The sequence below is a fragment of the Bufo gargarizans genome, chromosome 1 (genome assembly GCF_014858855.1).
Source record: "Bufo gargarizans isolate SCDJY-AF-19 chromosome 1, ASM1485885v1, whole genome shotgun sequence".
Classification (NCBI taxonomy): Eukaryota; Metazoa; Chordata; class Amphibia; order Anura; family Bufonidae; genus Bufo; species Bufo gargarizans.
In genome coordinates, this window is record NC_058080.1 from 319,518,675 (window position 1) to 319,537,008 (window position 18,334).

General features: G+C 43.4%; 1 protein-coding gene across 1 annotated transcript in view; it reads right to left on the reverse strand.

Moving 5' to 3' along the window:
• Positions 1 to 18,334, reverse strand: part of LOC122928480 — a 187,745-nt gene that overhangs the window by 109,379 nt on the left and 60,032 nt on the right. The window contains exon 2 of the mRNA XM_044281355.1: positions 13,741 to 13,824. Within this exon, the coding sequence (XP_044137290.1) occupies positions 13,741 to 13,824 (84 nt within the window). The remainder of the gene's footprint in view (positions 1 to 13,740; positions 13,825 to 18,334) is intronic.

Consider the following 18,334-nt stretch of genomic DNA (forward strand, 5'->3'; position numbering starts at 1 on the left):
TGTGGTCGCTGATGGTTCTTGTGATGGTCCATGTGCAGGGCAGGAGGCATCCTCGTCTGTGCCTTCGACAGGCGATTGGCCAGCACATACCATAGGGAAAGAGGAGGCAGTGGTGTGACCAGCAGACACAGATTGTGGACTCAGGCATTCGTCCCACTTATTACAGTGCTTGGATGCCATGTGGCGGATCATGCTGGTGGTGGTAAGGTTGATCGTGTTCATACCCTGGCTCATTTTGGTGTGGCACAGGTTGCAAACTACTATTCTTTTGTCGTCCGCACTTTCCTAAAAAAAGCGCCATACTGCGGAACACCTACCCCTTGGCAAGGGAGATTTACGCAAGGGGGTGCTCCATGGAACAGTTGCGGGCATGTTAGGTGTGGCCCCGCCTTCTCCCTTTTGCCAGGCCACTGCCTCTTCCAGACTATTGCGGTGCTTCAGATCCTTCCCCCTCTGTACTGCTGTCCTCGCTCGGCTTTTCACCTTCCCAGGTTGGGTCAGTGACCTTATCGTCCACCACCTCCTCTTCCACTTCCTCGCTCTGATCATCCTCTTGATTGTTGACCTAACCACAACCTCAGTAATTGACAACTGTGTGTCATCCTCTTCCTCAACCTCTTGAGACAGTAATTGCGGTTGAGTCATTGGCAACTGTGTCTCATCATCATCCACCTCATTAAACACTAATTGCTGTTCCACACTGTCATGTTCTTGTGACTGTGGATGCTCAAGAGGATGGGAATTAGGGCACAAGATCTCATGTCCCTCTTCAAGCGTGCTTGGCTTGGCGAGAGGGCCAAATCAAGTAATGGGGATAAAAAGAGCTCCTCCGAATTTCCGAGTGTGGGATCACTTGTGGAAGCATTATCTGCTGCAATCCAACCGACCACCTGGTCGCACTGGTCTGACCTCAAGAGTTTTGTCCTGTGACGCCCTGCAAATTGGAACATGAAGCTAGGTATTGTGGATGATTGTTTTTCTTGTTCTCTGGCAGCAGGCACAGTTTCAACGGCCCAGGGCCACGGCCTCTGCGTGAACCATCAGCATCACGGCCACTTCCCCGTCCCTTACTGCTCACCTTCTTCATATTAAATGTTATATGCACAAGATGTGGCACGGATGTCACCGTTCACAGCAAGCACAGTATATGTAAAAAGTACATAAAGTATGGAAAAAGGAAAATAGATTTCACTTATATTTTTCCTATCTCTGGCCCTGACACACAGAAGGTATTGGGCAGATGTCACAAGTCACTGCAGATACCCTCTATAGAAAAAGTATTGAAAATGATGTAAAAAATATACTAGTTTTCACTTATATTTTTCCTATCTCTGGCCCTGACACATAGAAGGTATTGGACAAATGTCACAAGTCACTGCAGACACGCTCTATAGAAAGGAAAGTCCTGACAAGTACCCTACCTCTCAGTCCTCTCATTCAGTCATTAAACACCCCACACCTCAGCACCCCATCCACAGCCAGGTCCTTGAAAATCACCCACTTTTACACTCCGGTCTCCAGCATTAAAAAAAGCGGCTAAACACAGACCTAGAGGATGCCGAGGAGGTAGAAAGCAGCACACCCCGAAACAAGAAAATCAAGCCCAAACCAATGTAAAATCATCTTGCCCTACCAGACAAGATGAAGAAAAAGCTAGGGATATCTTCGACCTCTCAAAACACATACTCACACGTAATGAGATCTCGCTTTTAGGGAAGGGACTTTCCTTTTGCCCCACCAATAATCCTGATTCTTTTGAACTTTTTGTGGCTCTGAACCAATTCATTAGGAAACTTACCCTTCACAGACATGTTTCCATCAAAAATGTGATTACTTTCAAACCGAGTATGGAATCGCTAAAGCCAGCGGTACCTGTTAGTACACCTATTAGTTCGCCGCTACCCCCCCTCATCTCAGGATGGTAATATAGATCCCCTCGCTACAATTACACCTATTTCCTCCAGGATCCAGCCTAAATCTACCTTTTACCCTCTTGAAAGTAGAGGCCCACACATTGAAACATTTTATAACATGGTTTTGGCTGATATGAAAGAGGGTCTATCCTCTATCCCTATTAATGCATGTGATAAGAACCTCACTCCAGAACTATCCCTAGCCCTTAAAACATTGACCCTAAATACTGACATAGTCATAAAGAGTGCAGATAAGGGGGGGGGGGGGGTATAGTTATTATGGATAGTATCCCTTCTCTGAATCCCTTAGGATTCTTTCCGACCAGAATTATTATAAATGTTTGACACACAATGCTACCTAGGAATACAAAAATATGCTTTATTCACTTATAGACAAGGGCTATCAGGCAGGAATCATTGATAAGAAAATTAAAACATACCTTAAAGTCCCTCATCCATCTACTGCTAGGTTTTACTTTACTAAATTTGTCTGAATATGTTGATGGCATATTTCAGAACTATGTTTCTAAGTTACCATAATCTCAAGGATACAGCTCATATTTTCATCAATCTAGATACTTTCCATTGGCAAAATTCCTATCACTGGGCAACATTAGATGTCACATCTCTTTATAGCAATATCCCACATCGCTTAGGCCTGAAAGCCATTGAGGAGACTCTACTTTCAGATCCCTGTATCCCAGGGACGCAGCGTTCCTTTATCCTGCAGTCCATTAATTTTATTTTGAACCATAACTATTTTTCATTTCAAGACACCATCTACCTACAGAAAAAAGGAATGGCGATAGGGACGAAGTTTGCCCCATCCTATGCTAACTTGTTTATGGGGTCCTTTGAAAAGAAGATGGACCTCCTAACACAATCTAATATTAGACTATATAAAAGGTACATTGACAATATTATAATTGTGTGGGATGGGACAGCTGAAGATCTATTAAAATTTGTGGAAACTCTCAATGAGAATGAGTGGAATCTGACCTTTTCCCTCAAACATCACCCAGAAGAGGCAGTCTTTCTAGATCTGCATCTGAGTATATTATAGGTGGTTTATCTGCACAAGTGACAGGAGAGGAGCTGGAGGCCGATAAGGAAGTCCAGGCAGATGATCCTGAAAGACTGTGACAGTATGCAGTGGAGATGGAGGCAGGGAGTCCCTCTGAGTCCCTTGCACAAATGGCCAAATACATGCATAGTGACAGCCATGTTATCACCATTTGGCAGAGGGATGACTACTTTACAATGTTAGACCCTCGAAACTGGTCCACAATGGGGGCCTTTTTTTAAACCTGCTGAGAGGCATGATAAACTCAACTACTATAGAGACATCCTATGTAGTCAGTTGATCGCTGCCTATGTGCATCATCGCCTATGCTCTCAAAGGTCGGACCGGCGAGACCCTCTGCGCTCATGCTCCATTGCCAGGACTCCTGAAAGAGGGTGGTGGTGGAGTGCAGGAGCAGCGCCACCTCCGTCAGCAGTAAATTGTTTCCAGTCTCTGATGAGCATGATTCTTCACCTGTCTACTAAATAAACCAGCCAGCAGCAGCATGACATAGAGCAGAACCTGAACCAGCAGATGGTGGCATACTTGCATTGCACCCTGTCTCCCCAGATCCAAGATCCCCTGGACTACTGGGCATGAAAACTTGAATTGTGGCCACAACTGGCCTAGTTTGCTATGGACAAGCTTTCCTTCCTGGCCAGTAGTGTGGCATCAGAGCGGGTGTTTAGTGAGGTGGGGGACATAGTTACCACCAAAGAGAACTCGTCTTTCAACACAAAATGTTGAGAGATTAACCTTTATGAAGATGAATCAGGTGTGGATCAGCCAGGATTTCCACACACGGGTGCCTGATGCATCAGACTAGATCATTCTGACTGCAGCGTGCTGCCACACCAGAACATTGTGAAAAATGTGCTGTTACCAGTGGCAGAATATAATTAGGGCATTTGGGTCGGCAGCCCCGGACCCGGCATCATTGGGGGGCCCAACGCTGACCCAAACGCCTGCAAACTACGGCGGGGCACTGGAGCGCATAGTTCCTTGCCCTGCCGCCTCTTACCGCTGCACCATAGGCTTCAAGCCTAGTTGGCCTGAGGCCTATGTGGGGGTAGAAGCCTGGCGTTCGTTGTGACATGGGAGGCAGGGTGGAAGAAATTACTGTATGGAGCAATGTTGGGAAAATTACTATATGGGGCAATGTGGGGTAAATTACTATATGGAGGCAGTGTGGGGGAAATTACTATATGGAGCAGTGTGGGGGAAATTACTATATGGGGCAATGTGGGGGAAATTACTATATGGAGCAGTGTGGAGGAAATTACTATATGGAGCAGTGTGGGGGAAATTACTATATGGAGCAGTGTGGGGGAAATTACTATTTGGGGGCAGTGTAGGGGCAATTAATATATGTGAGTAGTGTGGGGCAAATTACTATATGGGGTAATATGGGGAAATTAATATATTGGGAAGGTTTGGGGGAAATTAATATATGGGGCAGTGTGGAGGAAATTACTATATGGGGTAGTGTGGGGGCGTTGCTATTAGGGGACATTATTTTTGGGGACACTATACAGGCATTATTACCTGGAGCACAATATAGGGTGTTATTATTACGGGGGCACTCTAGGGGACATTATAGTTGCTGTAGACACTCTAGGGAGCTTTGGGGTAATTTATCAAACTGGTGTAAAGTAGAACTGGGTTAGTTACCCATAGCAACAGATTCCACCTTTCATTTTTGACAGCTCCTTTGGAAAATGAAAGGTAAAGTCTGATTTGTTGCTATAGGCACCTAAGCCAGTTCTACTTTACACCAGTTTGATAAATGACCCCAATTATGAGAAATCTAACGTGTCTGTGTAACAAACTCTGTAGAGACGAGATGCAGCTGAAAGAATTTGTCATGGCGTTTTGGGTCAAATGGAGGAACGAAGATCTAAATGACAGGAGATGTCCCTGGATGTAAGAGGTATGTGGTGCTGTATTCCCCTATATGTAGAGCTGGCTCACCACTGGGACCTGCATCTCATCGTCTCCTCCAAGTCTTTTTTTTATCATATGTATTTTAAATTTGGCAACTCAAATTTTAATTTGTCACCTGCAGTCCAATGTAACAGTCCCAGATAACAGTGATAACTTTCTGTGTGCAGATAATGTAGTAGATGTTCCATGCAGTCCTATGTAACACCCCACATAACACAATAGTTCACTGTGTTATGTGTGGTGTTACACAGGAGTGCAGGTAACATCTATGACATCTGAGAGTTATGAGATGTTGGGGATCAGACTCCTGGCATCCCCACCAATCAGCTGTTTGAGGAGACTACGATGTCCCAGTGAGAGCCGCAGCCTCTTTGCTTCTTACCAAGCACAGTGCTGTCCATTTGATAGCACTGTGCTTGGTATTATAACTCAGACCCAATCACTCAGATGGGACAGAGCTGCACCAAGACCATGTGGACTATGTCATATGGCCTAGGAAGAGACTTTGGTGCTTACAACCGCCTCTTCATACAGAAATAAAAACTAAAACTAAAATGGAGGTGGGGGGCCCCGAGTTGGGTAGACAGCCCCGGCCTATCATGCACTTAATCCACCCCTGGCCGTTACTTCTGGCCATGTGCTTCAGCCAATATTCTGATGCTGCCAACCACCTGATGCCACACACCTGCTGTCTCTGCTGCCATATTCTCCTTCTGCCACCATTTTGTGCTGTTACTGCCACTGCTGTTGCTCCCCACTCTGTGACTGGGCCATTATGTTGAGTCCTCATGCTGTTGCCATCCTCACCACTCTGTGACTGGGCCACTATGTTGACTGTTCATGATGTTGTCCCCAAAACAGACTGGTAAGGGGAGCAGTGTTATGTTTGAGTGTTATCAAGGGTCCATGTTTTTTGCATCCCCATTCAGGTGAAAGAATTTCGATAAGGGGTACATTTACATGTGATAGTAGATTTGTGATTTACATTCTTAAGTGTCCATGTGGATTATTATATGTAGGGGAAACCTCTATGAGAAGTAAGCACAAATCTACTATCAGAAAAGGAAATTTACTGCTTCCAATACCCTTTCATTTCCACAAAAAAAAACATAAGATTTCACAGTTAGGGTATCAGATTATTGAGGGAGTGTTGTTACCCCGTCGTGGGGGCGATAGAAATAAACTGTTACTAAAAAGAGAGGCCTACTGGATCCATCGTTTACAAACGATGGAGCCCAGGGGCCTCAATCGTGAATACAATGTGTCTTGCTTCCTATGAGGTATCCTGCTCATATAAAGTTTACAAATGTATTTCTTATTTTTTCTCCAGCGGGACTGATTACTTAAGGTATCAGACTATATCCCATTACAACATTTTGATGATATGGTTACTTTCGTCAATGAGGGGGAGGAGCTTCACTGATGATGTCAGTTCCCCTGTATTTCATTTGTCTATTTAAAGTCTGTAAGTGAGATGTTTGTTTGTAGTCTGATGAAAGCACATTAGTGCTGAAACGCCTCACTAGGGAACCATAATATATGACCAATAAATCGCATTCCTGATTGAAAATTTTCCACCTTTATTGTGACCTATAAACTGTACCACTCAATTGAAAAATAAACTGAAATCTTTTAGGTGGAGGGAAGAAAACAAAAAAAAAAACTAAAATAATGTGATGGCATAAGTGTGCACACCCTTTTATAACTGGGGATGTAGCTGTTTTCAGAATTAAAGCAATCACATTCAAAATCATGTTAAATAGGAGTCAGCATACATACAAAGTGCCTCTGATTAACCCCAAATAAAGTGCAGCTGCTCTAGTTGGTCTTTACTGAAATTGTTTTAGTTGTATCCCACAGCAAAAGTCCACAGAGAGCTTCCAAAGCATCAGAGGGATCTCATTGTTAAAAGGTATCAGTCAGGAGAAGGGTACACAAGAATTTCCAAGGCATTAGATATACCATGGAACACAGTGAAGACAGTCATCATCAAGTGGAGAAAATATGGCACAACAGTGACATTACCAAGAACTGGACAGCCCTCCAAAATTGATGAAAAGACGAAAAGAAAACTGGTCTGGGAGGCTACCAAGAGGCCTACAGCAACATTAAAGTAGCTGCAGGAATATCTGGCAAGTACTGGCTGTGTGGTACATGTGACAACAATCTCCCGTATTCTTCATATGTCTGGGCTATGGGGTAGAGTGGCAAGACGAAAGCCTTTTTTTTTACAAAGAAAAACATCCAAGCCAGGCTACATTTTGCAAAAACACATCTGAAGTCTTCCAAAAGCATGTGGAAAAAGGAGTTATGGTCTGATGAAACCAAGGTTGAACTTTTTGGCCATAATTCCAAAAGATATGTTTGGCGCAAAAACAACACTGCACATCACCAAAAGAACACCATACCCACAGTGATGCATGGTGGTGGCAGCATCATGCTTTGGGGTTGTCTTTCTTCAACTGGAACTCAGGCCTTAGTTAAGCTAGAGGGAATTATGAACAGTTCCAAATAACAGTCAATATTGGCACAAAACCTTCAGGCTTCTGCTAGAAAGCTGAACATAAAGAGGAACTTCATCTTTCAGCATGACAACTACCCAAAGCATACATCCAAATCAACAAAGGAATGGCTTCACCAGAAGAAGATTAAAGTTTTTAAATGGCCCAGCCAGAGCCCAGACCTGAATCGGATAGAAAATCTGTGGGGTGGTCTTAAGAGGGCACAGGAGATGCCCTCCCAATCTGACAGATTTGGAGTGTTTTTGCAAAGAAGAGTGGGCAAATGCTGATAGACTCATGCTGATAGACTCATACCCAAAAAGACTGAGTGCTGCAATAAAATCAAAAGGTGCTTCAACAAAGTATTAGTTTAAGGCCCCTTTCACACGGGCGAGTATTCCGCGCGGATGCGATGCGTGAGTTGAACGCATTGCACCCGCACTGAATCCCGACCCATTCATTTCTATGGGGCTGTGCACATGAGCAGTTATTTTCACACATCACTTATGCATTGCGTGAAAATCGCAGCATGCTCTATTTTGTATGTTTTTCACATAATGCAGGCCCCGTAGAAATAAATGGGGTTGCGTGAAAATCGCAAGCATCCGCAAGCAAGTGCGGATGCGGTGTGATTTTCACGCACGGTTGCTAGGAGACAATCGGGATGGGGACCCGATCATTATTATTTTCCCTTATAACATGGTTATAAGGGAAAATAATAGCATTCGGAATACAGAATGCATAGTACAGTAGCACTGGAGGGGTTAAAAAAAATTTAACATTTTTTAACTCACCTTAATCCACTTGATCGCGCAGCCCGGCATCTCTTCTGTCTGTCTTCTGTGCTGTGTGGAGGAACAGGACCTGTGGTGACGTCACTCCGGTCATCACATGATCCATCACCATGGCAAAAGATCATGTGATGGACGGAGTGACGTCACCACAGGTCCTGTTCCTCCACACAGCTAAGATGAAGACAGAAGGAGATGCCGGCTTCGTGATCAAGTGGACTAAGGTGAGTTAAATCATTATTATTATTATTTTAACCCCTTCAGCGCTATTTTACTATGCATTCCGTATTCAGAATGCTATTATTTTCCCTTATAACCATGTTATAAGGGAAAATAATACAATCTACAGAACACCGATCCCAAGTCTGAACTTCTGTGAAGAAATTCGGGTTTGGGTACCAAACATGCGTGATTTTTCTCACGCGAGTGCAAAACGCATTACAATGTTTTGCACCCGCGCGGAAAAATCACACGTGTTCCCGCAATGCATCCACACATTTTCCCACAACGCCCGTGTGAAAGAGGCCTAAGGGTGTGCACACTTATGCACCCATCTAATTTTATTTTTAGATTTTTTCTTCCCTCTACACCTAAAAGATTTCAGTTTGTTTTTCACTTGAGTGGTACAGTTTATAGGTAACATTAAAAGTGGAAAAAGTTCTGAAATGATTTATCTTTGTCTCGTTTTTTTACAGCACAGAAACCTGACATTTTTACAGGGGTGTGTAGACTTTTTATATCCACTGTAGGTGTGTGTGCTCCTCCTATCATTGGTTGCTGATGCACACAGAGGTAACTAGGTGCAACACACTATATGTGCAGGGTCTGCGCTCCTGAATATAGATGCCCAACGGCCTGACCTGAGACCACCGTAGTGCTGGGTAGGTGAGCACAGATCTGTTTTGATCAAAATATATTGGCTAAGAGTCTCATATTTTACCATTAGAGTGAGAGCTTAGTCCATATGTTATGTTTGCATCTATTGCTATAGTGTATTATTTTCTGTGGCAATTAAATATACACTGAACAAAAATATAAACGCAACACTTCCGGTTTTGCTCCCATTTTGCATGAGCTGAACTCAAAGATTTGAAACATTTTCTACATACACAAAAGACCCGTTACTCTCAAATATTGTTTACAAATTTGTCTAAATCTGTGTTAGTGAGCACTTCTCCTTTGCCGAGATAATCCATCTCACCTTACAGGTGTGGCATATCAAGGTGCTGATTAGACAGCATGAATATTAGACTGCCCACAATAAAAGGCCACTCTAAAATGTGCACAGTTTTGCCTTACTGCAACACATCTCCATCACATAGAGTTGATCAGGTTGTTGATTGGTTGTGGCCTGTGGAAGGTTGGTCCACTCCTCTTCAATAGCTGTGCGAAGTTGCAGAATATTGGCAGGAACTGGAACACGCTGTCGTATACGCCGATCTAGAGCATCCCAAACATGCTCAATGGGTGACATGTCCAGTGAAAATGCCGGCCATGCAATAACTGGGATGTTTTGAGCTTCCAGGAATTGTGTACAGATCCTTGTGAGGTGCGGTATTCGTCACATATTGAAAGCATTTAAGTCACTAAAACAAGAGGGTAGCGAGGAAGCATTGAAAAACTTTAAGGAAAAAAATAGAATATGTAAAAGACAAATAAATATAAACCTACAAAACCTCTCTAACGCTGACAGCACTACACTCCACCTGGGACAACACACAATGTCATAGCAAAAAACTTCAATAATATATATAAAATATGGAGAAAAAGGGCAAGATGGAAAAAAGTATACACAGAAGCGAGGGGCAAAACCTCATTAGACAGCCATATTACTCCACAGAACTGTGATAACAGTCTCCAGATACAAGGATACACACTGTGCCTCACAAAAAATGGTCATAAATTGTCTAAGCAGAAAAATACAGCAAAGGTGGTAATAATATACACCACCCACCCTTATAAGTGATTATGCTGTAAAACTCTTACTGTAAATTAAGCTATAAATCACTACTTGATATGAGGCACACAGTGTAAGACCCAATGTAACTATGTAGAAAGATACACACCAAGTGGATGAGAAATAACCAACGGCCAACCTCAGCGTGTAACATAGGTCTAATGTAGACAATGTGGCATAATGGTGTAGAGACAGATAGTGGGTGAATACGGTCTGGTGGTACCATAGTAGATGGTTCCAACCGTAACCTGGTTCAAAAGAAAACACTATAAGAGGCGCCCCTCCCAAAGGATGTAATAAAGGTGAGTCAAGTGGTCACACACCCCCTCAGGAGGATGATCGTTATAGAAACTGATAGAAATGCTCAATATGTGAATACTCACTTCACAGAGGGGGATAATCACAGGATGAAGCTCAAAATTTGGGTTATTCTGTTTAGAAAAAAGACAACTAAGGAGATCTATCCCATCATCTATTTATCCCCAGGACTGTAACTGTGACATCCTCTACATCTGCAAGAAAGAAGGTTTCTACACAAACATAGAAGAGGATTCTTTACAGTAAGAGCAGTGAGACTATGGAACTCTCTGCCTGAGGAGGTGGTGATGGTGAACTCACTAAAAGAGTTCAAGAGGGACCTGGATGTATTCCTGGAGTGTAATAATATTATAGGTTATAGTTACTAGAGATGGGTTGCTGATCCAGGAAGTTATTCTGATTGCCTGAGTGAAGTTGGGAAGGATTCCCCCCCCCCCCCCCCTAAAGTAAGGAAAATTGGCTTCTACCTCACAGGGGTCTTTTTGCCTTCCTCTGGAACAACTTGCAGGATAACGGGCTGAACTGGATAGCAAGATATCTTTTTTCAGCCTTATAAACTATGTATGATATAGCTGATTTAACGCGATTCGTGACAAATTAATTTGGAACAAAGCAAAGTTTTTGGAGAAATTTCTCATCTCTATCCAAGAAGAAACACTGTTCCCTGTTTCATCCTAAATTCAGCAACGCCCAATATGTGGTCATAAACTGCTGCATGGGTACACCAAAGTGCTCAGAAGGGAAGGAGCCCCATATGGCTTTTGAAGGGTAGATTTTGCTGCAATAGTTTTTGGGTGGCATGTATACCTACAGTGGAAACTCCCAAAAAGTGACCCTAGTTTGGAAACTACACTGCTCAAGGAATTTATTGAGGGGGTTTAGTGACTGCTTGGACCTCACTGGCCTTTCATAGAATTTTTAAACATTTGGTTGTGAAAATGAAAAATGAAGTTTTTTCCAATAGAATGTCTCTTTAACCCCCTGAATTTTCATTTTTAGAAGGAGTAACAGTAGAAAAGGCACCCCAAAGTTTGCTATGTCATTTTTTTTCAAGTACAATAGTACCTCATATTTGAGGCCCGATTTGGTGATTTACACTGCTTGTGCTGACAACTGGTGAAATAAATGGAACCCCTGATAATTGACCCCATTTTGGAAACGCTGTACCTCAAGGTATTATAGAATGAAGTCAGCATTTTCATGCTACAGGTATTTTTCAGAAAGTAATGCACAGTGAACAATGCTAAACGAAAATTGCAATTTTTCAACAGACATGACATTTCAGTGCCCAATATGCTGTGCCCAGCTGATACCATCTGAGACACACACACGACACTACTTAAATTGATAAGCAGCTTCAACTGGGTATGGAAATGCTATAAATATGAACAAAAGCTGCTGTATGCTTTTGGAGCCCAGATTTTACTGAAATGGTTTTCAGTCACTAGTTGCAGAGCTCCTGCAGTACCTGTACAGTGGAAACCTCCTATAAGTGACCCCATTTTGGATATTACTGGCCAGCCAGGGGAATGCAGTACAAAAAAAATTAAATAAAAACAGTGCCAGAACAACCATTTTTTGCCACTTAGCATCAACAACTATAATATTGAGCTATCAAAAAGTCATATTTACTCCAAAATGATACCAATTTAAATGTAATCTCATCCTGCAAAAAGCATGCCCTCACACAAGACCATTGCCAGAAAATTTAAAAAGATATGGCTCTCAGAAAATGGTGACATAAAACATGATTTCTTTTTTAATGAAGCAGTAAAACATAGAAAAAAAAATATAAAATAATATATCTGTAATTATACTGATCAGCAGAATAAAGTAAACATTTCATTTTCCTTCACAGTACATGCTGTAAAATCTAAATCCAAAAGCAATGCATTTTTTATCCTGCTTCCCAAAATGTGCAATCAAAAAGGTATATGTACTGCAAAAAAGTACCAATGACAGTGGCAACTCATCCCACAAAAAAGACCTCACATAGCTCTTTTAAGAGAAAAATAAATGTATGGTTCTCAGAAAAAGGCTGTTCTTGTATCCCAGTAAACCAATCCATCAAAATCTGCGCTGCAAAAGCCAAAAGGTGGTCTTTCCCTTTTGAATCCTGCAGCATACTCAAACAGCAGTTTACATCCACATTTATAGCATTTTCATATCCAGTAGAACCTGCCTAACAATTTAAGGGGAATTGCGTGTCTCAGATGGAACATGCTGGACACAACATACAGTATTGTACTACTGCAGTGAACCTGTCAGTTGAACCTGTCAGAGCTGGGCCTCATAGGCATCCCGTAGATGGGAGACCCGGAAACCTTTGTAAGGCTTCCAGCTACTATGCTGCAGTACCCCAGACCTGGGGGTATCTGCAATTGTTATATTTTGATATGTCATGTCTGTACACTAGCATGACAACGTATGGTTGGCAAGGACAGGGTTAACCACCCTGTTCCTTGCCCCCTTGGTAAGAGTAGGCCGGTCCTACTTCCTGCCAGGAGTGATATAGAGAAAGGAAGCAATTGTTTCTACTCCTAGGGTCCTAGGGACAGCACAAGATTCTACTCTTCTGTGAGACCACTACGCCAGAAACACAGTAAGAATACAGAACTGCAGATACCTCAAAAGCTTTAGTGTTTACAGACAGCAGAGTGACCAACAAAACATTAGCTATCCAGACCCTGCTGTAGGTGAGGGATTGTGGTTCAGACACTCATCACCTAGTTTACAACTAGGCCAGACCAACTCAAAGCCTGCATTGCACAGTAGACACCTATAGTGCCAGTGCAAAGTTGAAGGGAGAGTCATCAGCAAGATGGCATATCAGAGGTGCAATTAACTGCCACTTTGCCAGCCATCATATTTCATCATCTGCAGATAGAAATTGCACTTTGTGCAAACTATTGCACATGGAGCGTGATTCCCGCAATGGACTTGCTCTTTTGCAACAGCCCTAACACTGCAAGTACAGATAGCAGGTACAGAGTATTTGAATAGAGGAGACACATGGAGTTGATTTTCAATGTTACATGACCCTCCAACAGCAGCAATTGTATGGACAGGATCATAGTATGGACAGGACAAAAACTTACCAAACAAGGGGCTTACTGTATGAAATATAGAAAACGGTGAAGAATATCAACAAAGGCTATAGTAATAAGTTTTATATAATCATTAGTGATGAGTGAAGTGTGAGCTTGGCCTTACAAACACTAACTAGAACTTGTCAACTCTTTTAATGACTTACCTGTAGAAGCTTCAGTATTAGATGCGGTTTTTAGAGTGGATTGTGATGTTGATTTTGTTGTTGTTCCAGAAGTTGCTGCTGCCCCTAAAAATAGGAATATGTTTGCATTAGGATGCATAGAATAAAAGGGGTTGTGCCACAAATATGAATGTATCCATTCCAACAGATATCTCTGTTATATCAATTTCTCCAAATACCACCATTTATTAAAACTGTAGGTAACATCCTGCATTGGAGCTTTGTAGAGTAGGATGCACTTAGTTCATTGGTAAGAACAAGGAGCATTGTTAGTGTCTAGTGAAGGATGAACATCTGCCGGGCCGGTTTGCGGACACGATCATATGTTCGCGAACTGCAAGTTCGTGGCAGTTCCCATTCATTTTAATGGCAGTCGAACCTGAAAAGCCTTCAGCTCATATTTACAGCCAAGAAATAATTACTAGAAGTGCACAAATAGTCCTATAACATGGACAGTGACATATCAGAAGTATTATTCGAATTAGCGATCTCCATTTATTATTTTTTTAAATGTGCAAATGTACTATAGAGTACCCAAATGCACTATAAAGAAAGTATATTGGTATATAACACCCCGTTTCAATCAGTTTTTGGGGGGACGACTGGTATATCACACCAGTAGAAATTATTTGTTCCAATAACACTTGTCCCTCTATATACCTGCAGTATCGCAGCAGAACCGCACACAAATGCCGCACAATACAAATGCACTATAATATACTTTCCTACATAGATTGTATATTATAACATTGTACAAGGAAGGCAATCCATTAGAATATACATAGAGATAAAACGTAACCTTTAATAATTTTACTATAATGGTCCATTCACACATCCGTAAGTGTTTTGCGGATCCGCAAATCACAAGTTAGCGGAAAATGATGATTTATTTTTTTTTCTCTTTTTTCCTTACAAAGTCTCATATTCCACTAACTTGCGACAAAAAATAAAAAATTCTAGGAACTCGCCATGCCCCTCACGGAATACCTTGGGGTGTCTTCTTTCCAAAATGGGGTCACTTGTGGCGTAGTTATACTGCTCTGGCAATTTAGGGGCCCAAATGTGTGAGAAGTACCTTGCAATCAAAATGTGTAAAAAATGGCCTGCAAAATCCGAAAGGTGCACTTTGGAATATGTGCCCCTTTGCCCACCTTGGCAGCAAAAAAGTGTGACACATCTGGTATCGCCGTACTCAGGAGAAGTTGGGGAATGTGTTTTGGGGTGTCATTTTACATATACCCATGCTGGGTGAGAGAAATATCCTGGCAAAAGACAACTTTTCCAATTTTTTTATACAAAGTTGCCATTTGACCAAGATATTTTTCTCACCCAGCATGGGTATATGTAAAATGACACCCCAAAACACATTCCCCAACTTCTCCTGAGTACGGCGATACCAGATGTGTGACACTTTTTTGCAGCCTAGATGCGCAAAGGTGCCCAAATTCTTTTTAGGAGGGCATTTTTTGACATTTGGATCCCAGGCTTCTTCTCACGCTTTAGGGCCCCTAAAAAGCCAGGGCAGTATAAATACCCCACATGTGACCCCACTTTGGAAAGAAGACACCCCAAGGTATCCAATGAGGGGCCTGGCAAGTTCATAGAATTTTTTTTTTTTCGCATAAGTTAGCGGAAATTGATTTCTTTTTGTTTTTTCTCACAAAGTCTCACTTTCCGCTAACTTAGGACAAAAATTTAAATCTTTCATGGACTCAATATGCCCCTCAGCAAATACCTTGGGGTGTCTTCTTTCCAAAATGGGGTCAGTTGTGGGGTGTTTGTACTGCCCTGGCATTTGAGGGTCTCCGCAATCATTACATGTATGGCCAGCATTAGGAGTTTCTGCTATTCTCCTTATATTGAGCATACAGGTAATGAGATTTTTTTTTCCGTTCAGCCTCTGGGCTGAAAGAAAAAAATGAACGGCACAGATTTCTTCATTCGCATCGATCAATGTGGATGAAAAAATCTCTGCCAAAAAAAAAAAATGGAGGGGAAAGGCGTCTGCCAGGACATAGGAGCTCCGCCCTACATCCATACCCACTTAGCTCGTATGCCCTGGCAAACCAGATTTCTCCATTCACATCAATCGATGTGGATGAATAAATCATTGCCGGGATTTTTTTTTTATATATATACAAAGTGTTTGCCAAAGCATAGGAACGCCGCCTCCTCCTCAGCTCGTATGCCTTGGCAAACATATCTGTTACTGCAGAGGAGAAAATCCCGTCTTGCAGCGCCGCATACACCGACTTGCGTGTAATCTGACAGCAGCGCAATGCTTCTGTCAGAATGCACATCGGTGCTGCAGCTGGTCGATCGGTTGGTCCACCTGGAAGGTAAAAAAAAAAGAAAAAACCAGGCCGCAACGCAATAATTTTATTAACTTTGCAACAGAACATATAAACTTTAACTTTTTTACCTGAACATTAACCTTTTTGCTTACTGGTGTTTTTTTTTTTGTTTTGTTTTTTTACCTTTAGAGAACAAACCTCTCCTTCCCCATGGGTCAATGTGCAAAGCGCAAATCGCCCAAAGATGTGGCGAAGATGCGTTATGCACTTTGTCCCATGTGAAAGGAGACGTTTGCAGCAGCAGTGAGCGAATGGGCCCTAATAGCCCTGTGTGCCTGTCCTGGTGAGATGATCCCTATGCTAATAGTGTACCTGTGAGTGGTACTTCCGGAAACACTCTCCAAAGCATAGGGCAGGGTGGTCAGGACAGTCAGGACAGAAATAGCGGGTGTCACGCCTTATTCCACTCCTGCTACAGACACAACATCTTTTTCGGGGTGACGGTTGGGTTGAGGTACCAGGAACGACATTGGGGAAATGTCGCTCGTGTAGACGGCTAACTACACTGGTGGATGGGGCCACGGAACCTCCTGGATACAGTAGGTTCTCGATGATCTCTTCCTGAAATTTGAGGAAGGATCCAGTTCTCCCAGCCTTACTGTAGAGAACAAAACTATTGTACAGAGCCAATTGAATTAAATATACAGACACCTTCTTATACCAGCGTCTGGTTCTGCGGGAAACTAAATACGGAGACAACATCTGGTCATTGAAGTCCACCCCTCCCATGTGAAGGTTATAGTCGTGGACTGAGAGGGGCTTTTCAATGACACGGGTTGCTCGCTCAATTTGTATTGTCGTGTCTGCGTGAATGGAGGAGAGCATGTAAACGTCACGCTTGTCTCTCCATTTCACCGCGAGCAGTTCTTCGTTACACAGTGCGGCCCTCTGCCCCCTTGCAAGACGGGTGCTAACGAGCCGTTGGGGGAAGCCCGCGCGACTAGTTCGCGCGGTACCACAGGCGCCAATCCGTTCTAGAAACAAATGCCTAAAGAGGGCCACACTTGTGTAAAAATTGTCCACATAAAGATGGTACCCCTTGCCGAATAAGGGTGACACCAAGTCCCAAACTGTCTTCCCACTGCTCCCCAGGTAGTCAGGGCAACCGACCGGCTCCAGGGTCTGATCTTTTCCCTCATAGATCCGAAATTTGTGGGTATAGCCTGTGGCCCTTTCACAGAGCTTATACAATTTGACCCCATACCAGGCGCGCTTGCTTGGGATGTATTGTTTGAAGCCAAGGCGCCCGGTAAAATGTATCAGGGACTCGTCTACGCAGATGTTTTGCTCTGGGGTATACAAATCTGCAAATTTCTGGTTGAAATGGTCTATGAGGGGCCGAATTTTGTGGAGCCGGTCAAAAGCAGGGTTGCCCCTGGGACGGGAGGCGGTGTTGTCACTAAAGTGCAGGAAACGCAGGATGGCCTCAAAACGTGCCCTGGACATAGCAGCAGAGAACATGGGCATGTGATGAATCGGGTTCGTGGACCAATATAACCGCAATTCATGCTTTTTTGTCAGGCCCATGTTGAGGAGGAGGCCCAGAAAAGTTTTAATTTCGGAAACTTGGACTGGTTTCCACCGGAAAGGCTGGGCATAAAAGCTTCCCGGGTTAGCGGTGATAAATTGTGTGGCATACCTGTTTGTTTCGGCCACAACTATGTCTAAGAGCTCCGCAGTCAAGAACAGCTCAAAAAATCCCAGGGCCGAACCGATCTGAGCTGTCTCAACCCGAACTCCAGACTGGGCAGTGAAAGGGAAAACTACGGGTGCGGCTGAAGTTGCGGACTGCCAATCAGGGTTTGCCAGCACCTCTGGGATTCTAGGGGCTCTACGGGCACGTCTTTGCGGTGGCTGCGACGGGGTCACTACTGCACGTGCCACCGTACCAGCTTTAACTGCCCTTCTGGTGCTCGCTACTTCACCAGGTTGTACGGCAGTGCTGGTACTAGGTCCAGGGAGGGCTGGGCTGCTGGTGTACTGTATGCCTCACCACGTAATCCGACAGCACCAGCCCCACTCTGCTGCTCTTGAAGCGGATCCTGCGCAACCTGTGGTCTAGCGACACGGGGCCGGGTACGCCTGGTGGTATCAGGGACCTCAGCCTCCTCGTCCGAACTTTGGGTCAGAGAGCCACTGCTTTCTACAGGTTCGTATTCTGACCCGCTGGATTCATCAGATGAGGGTTCCCACTCCTCATCCGACTGGGTCAGAAGCCTGTA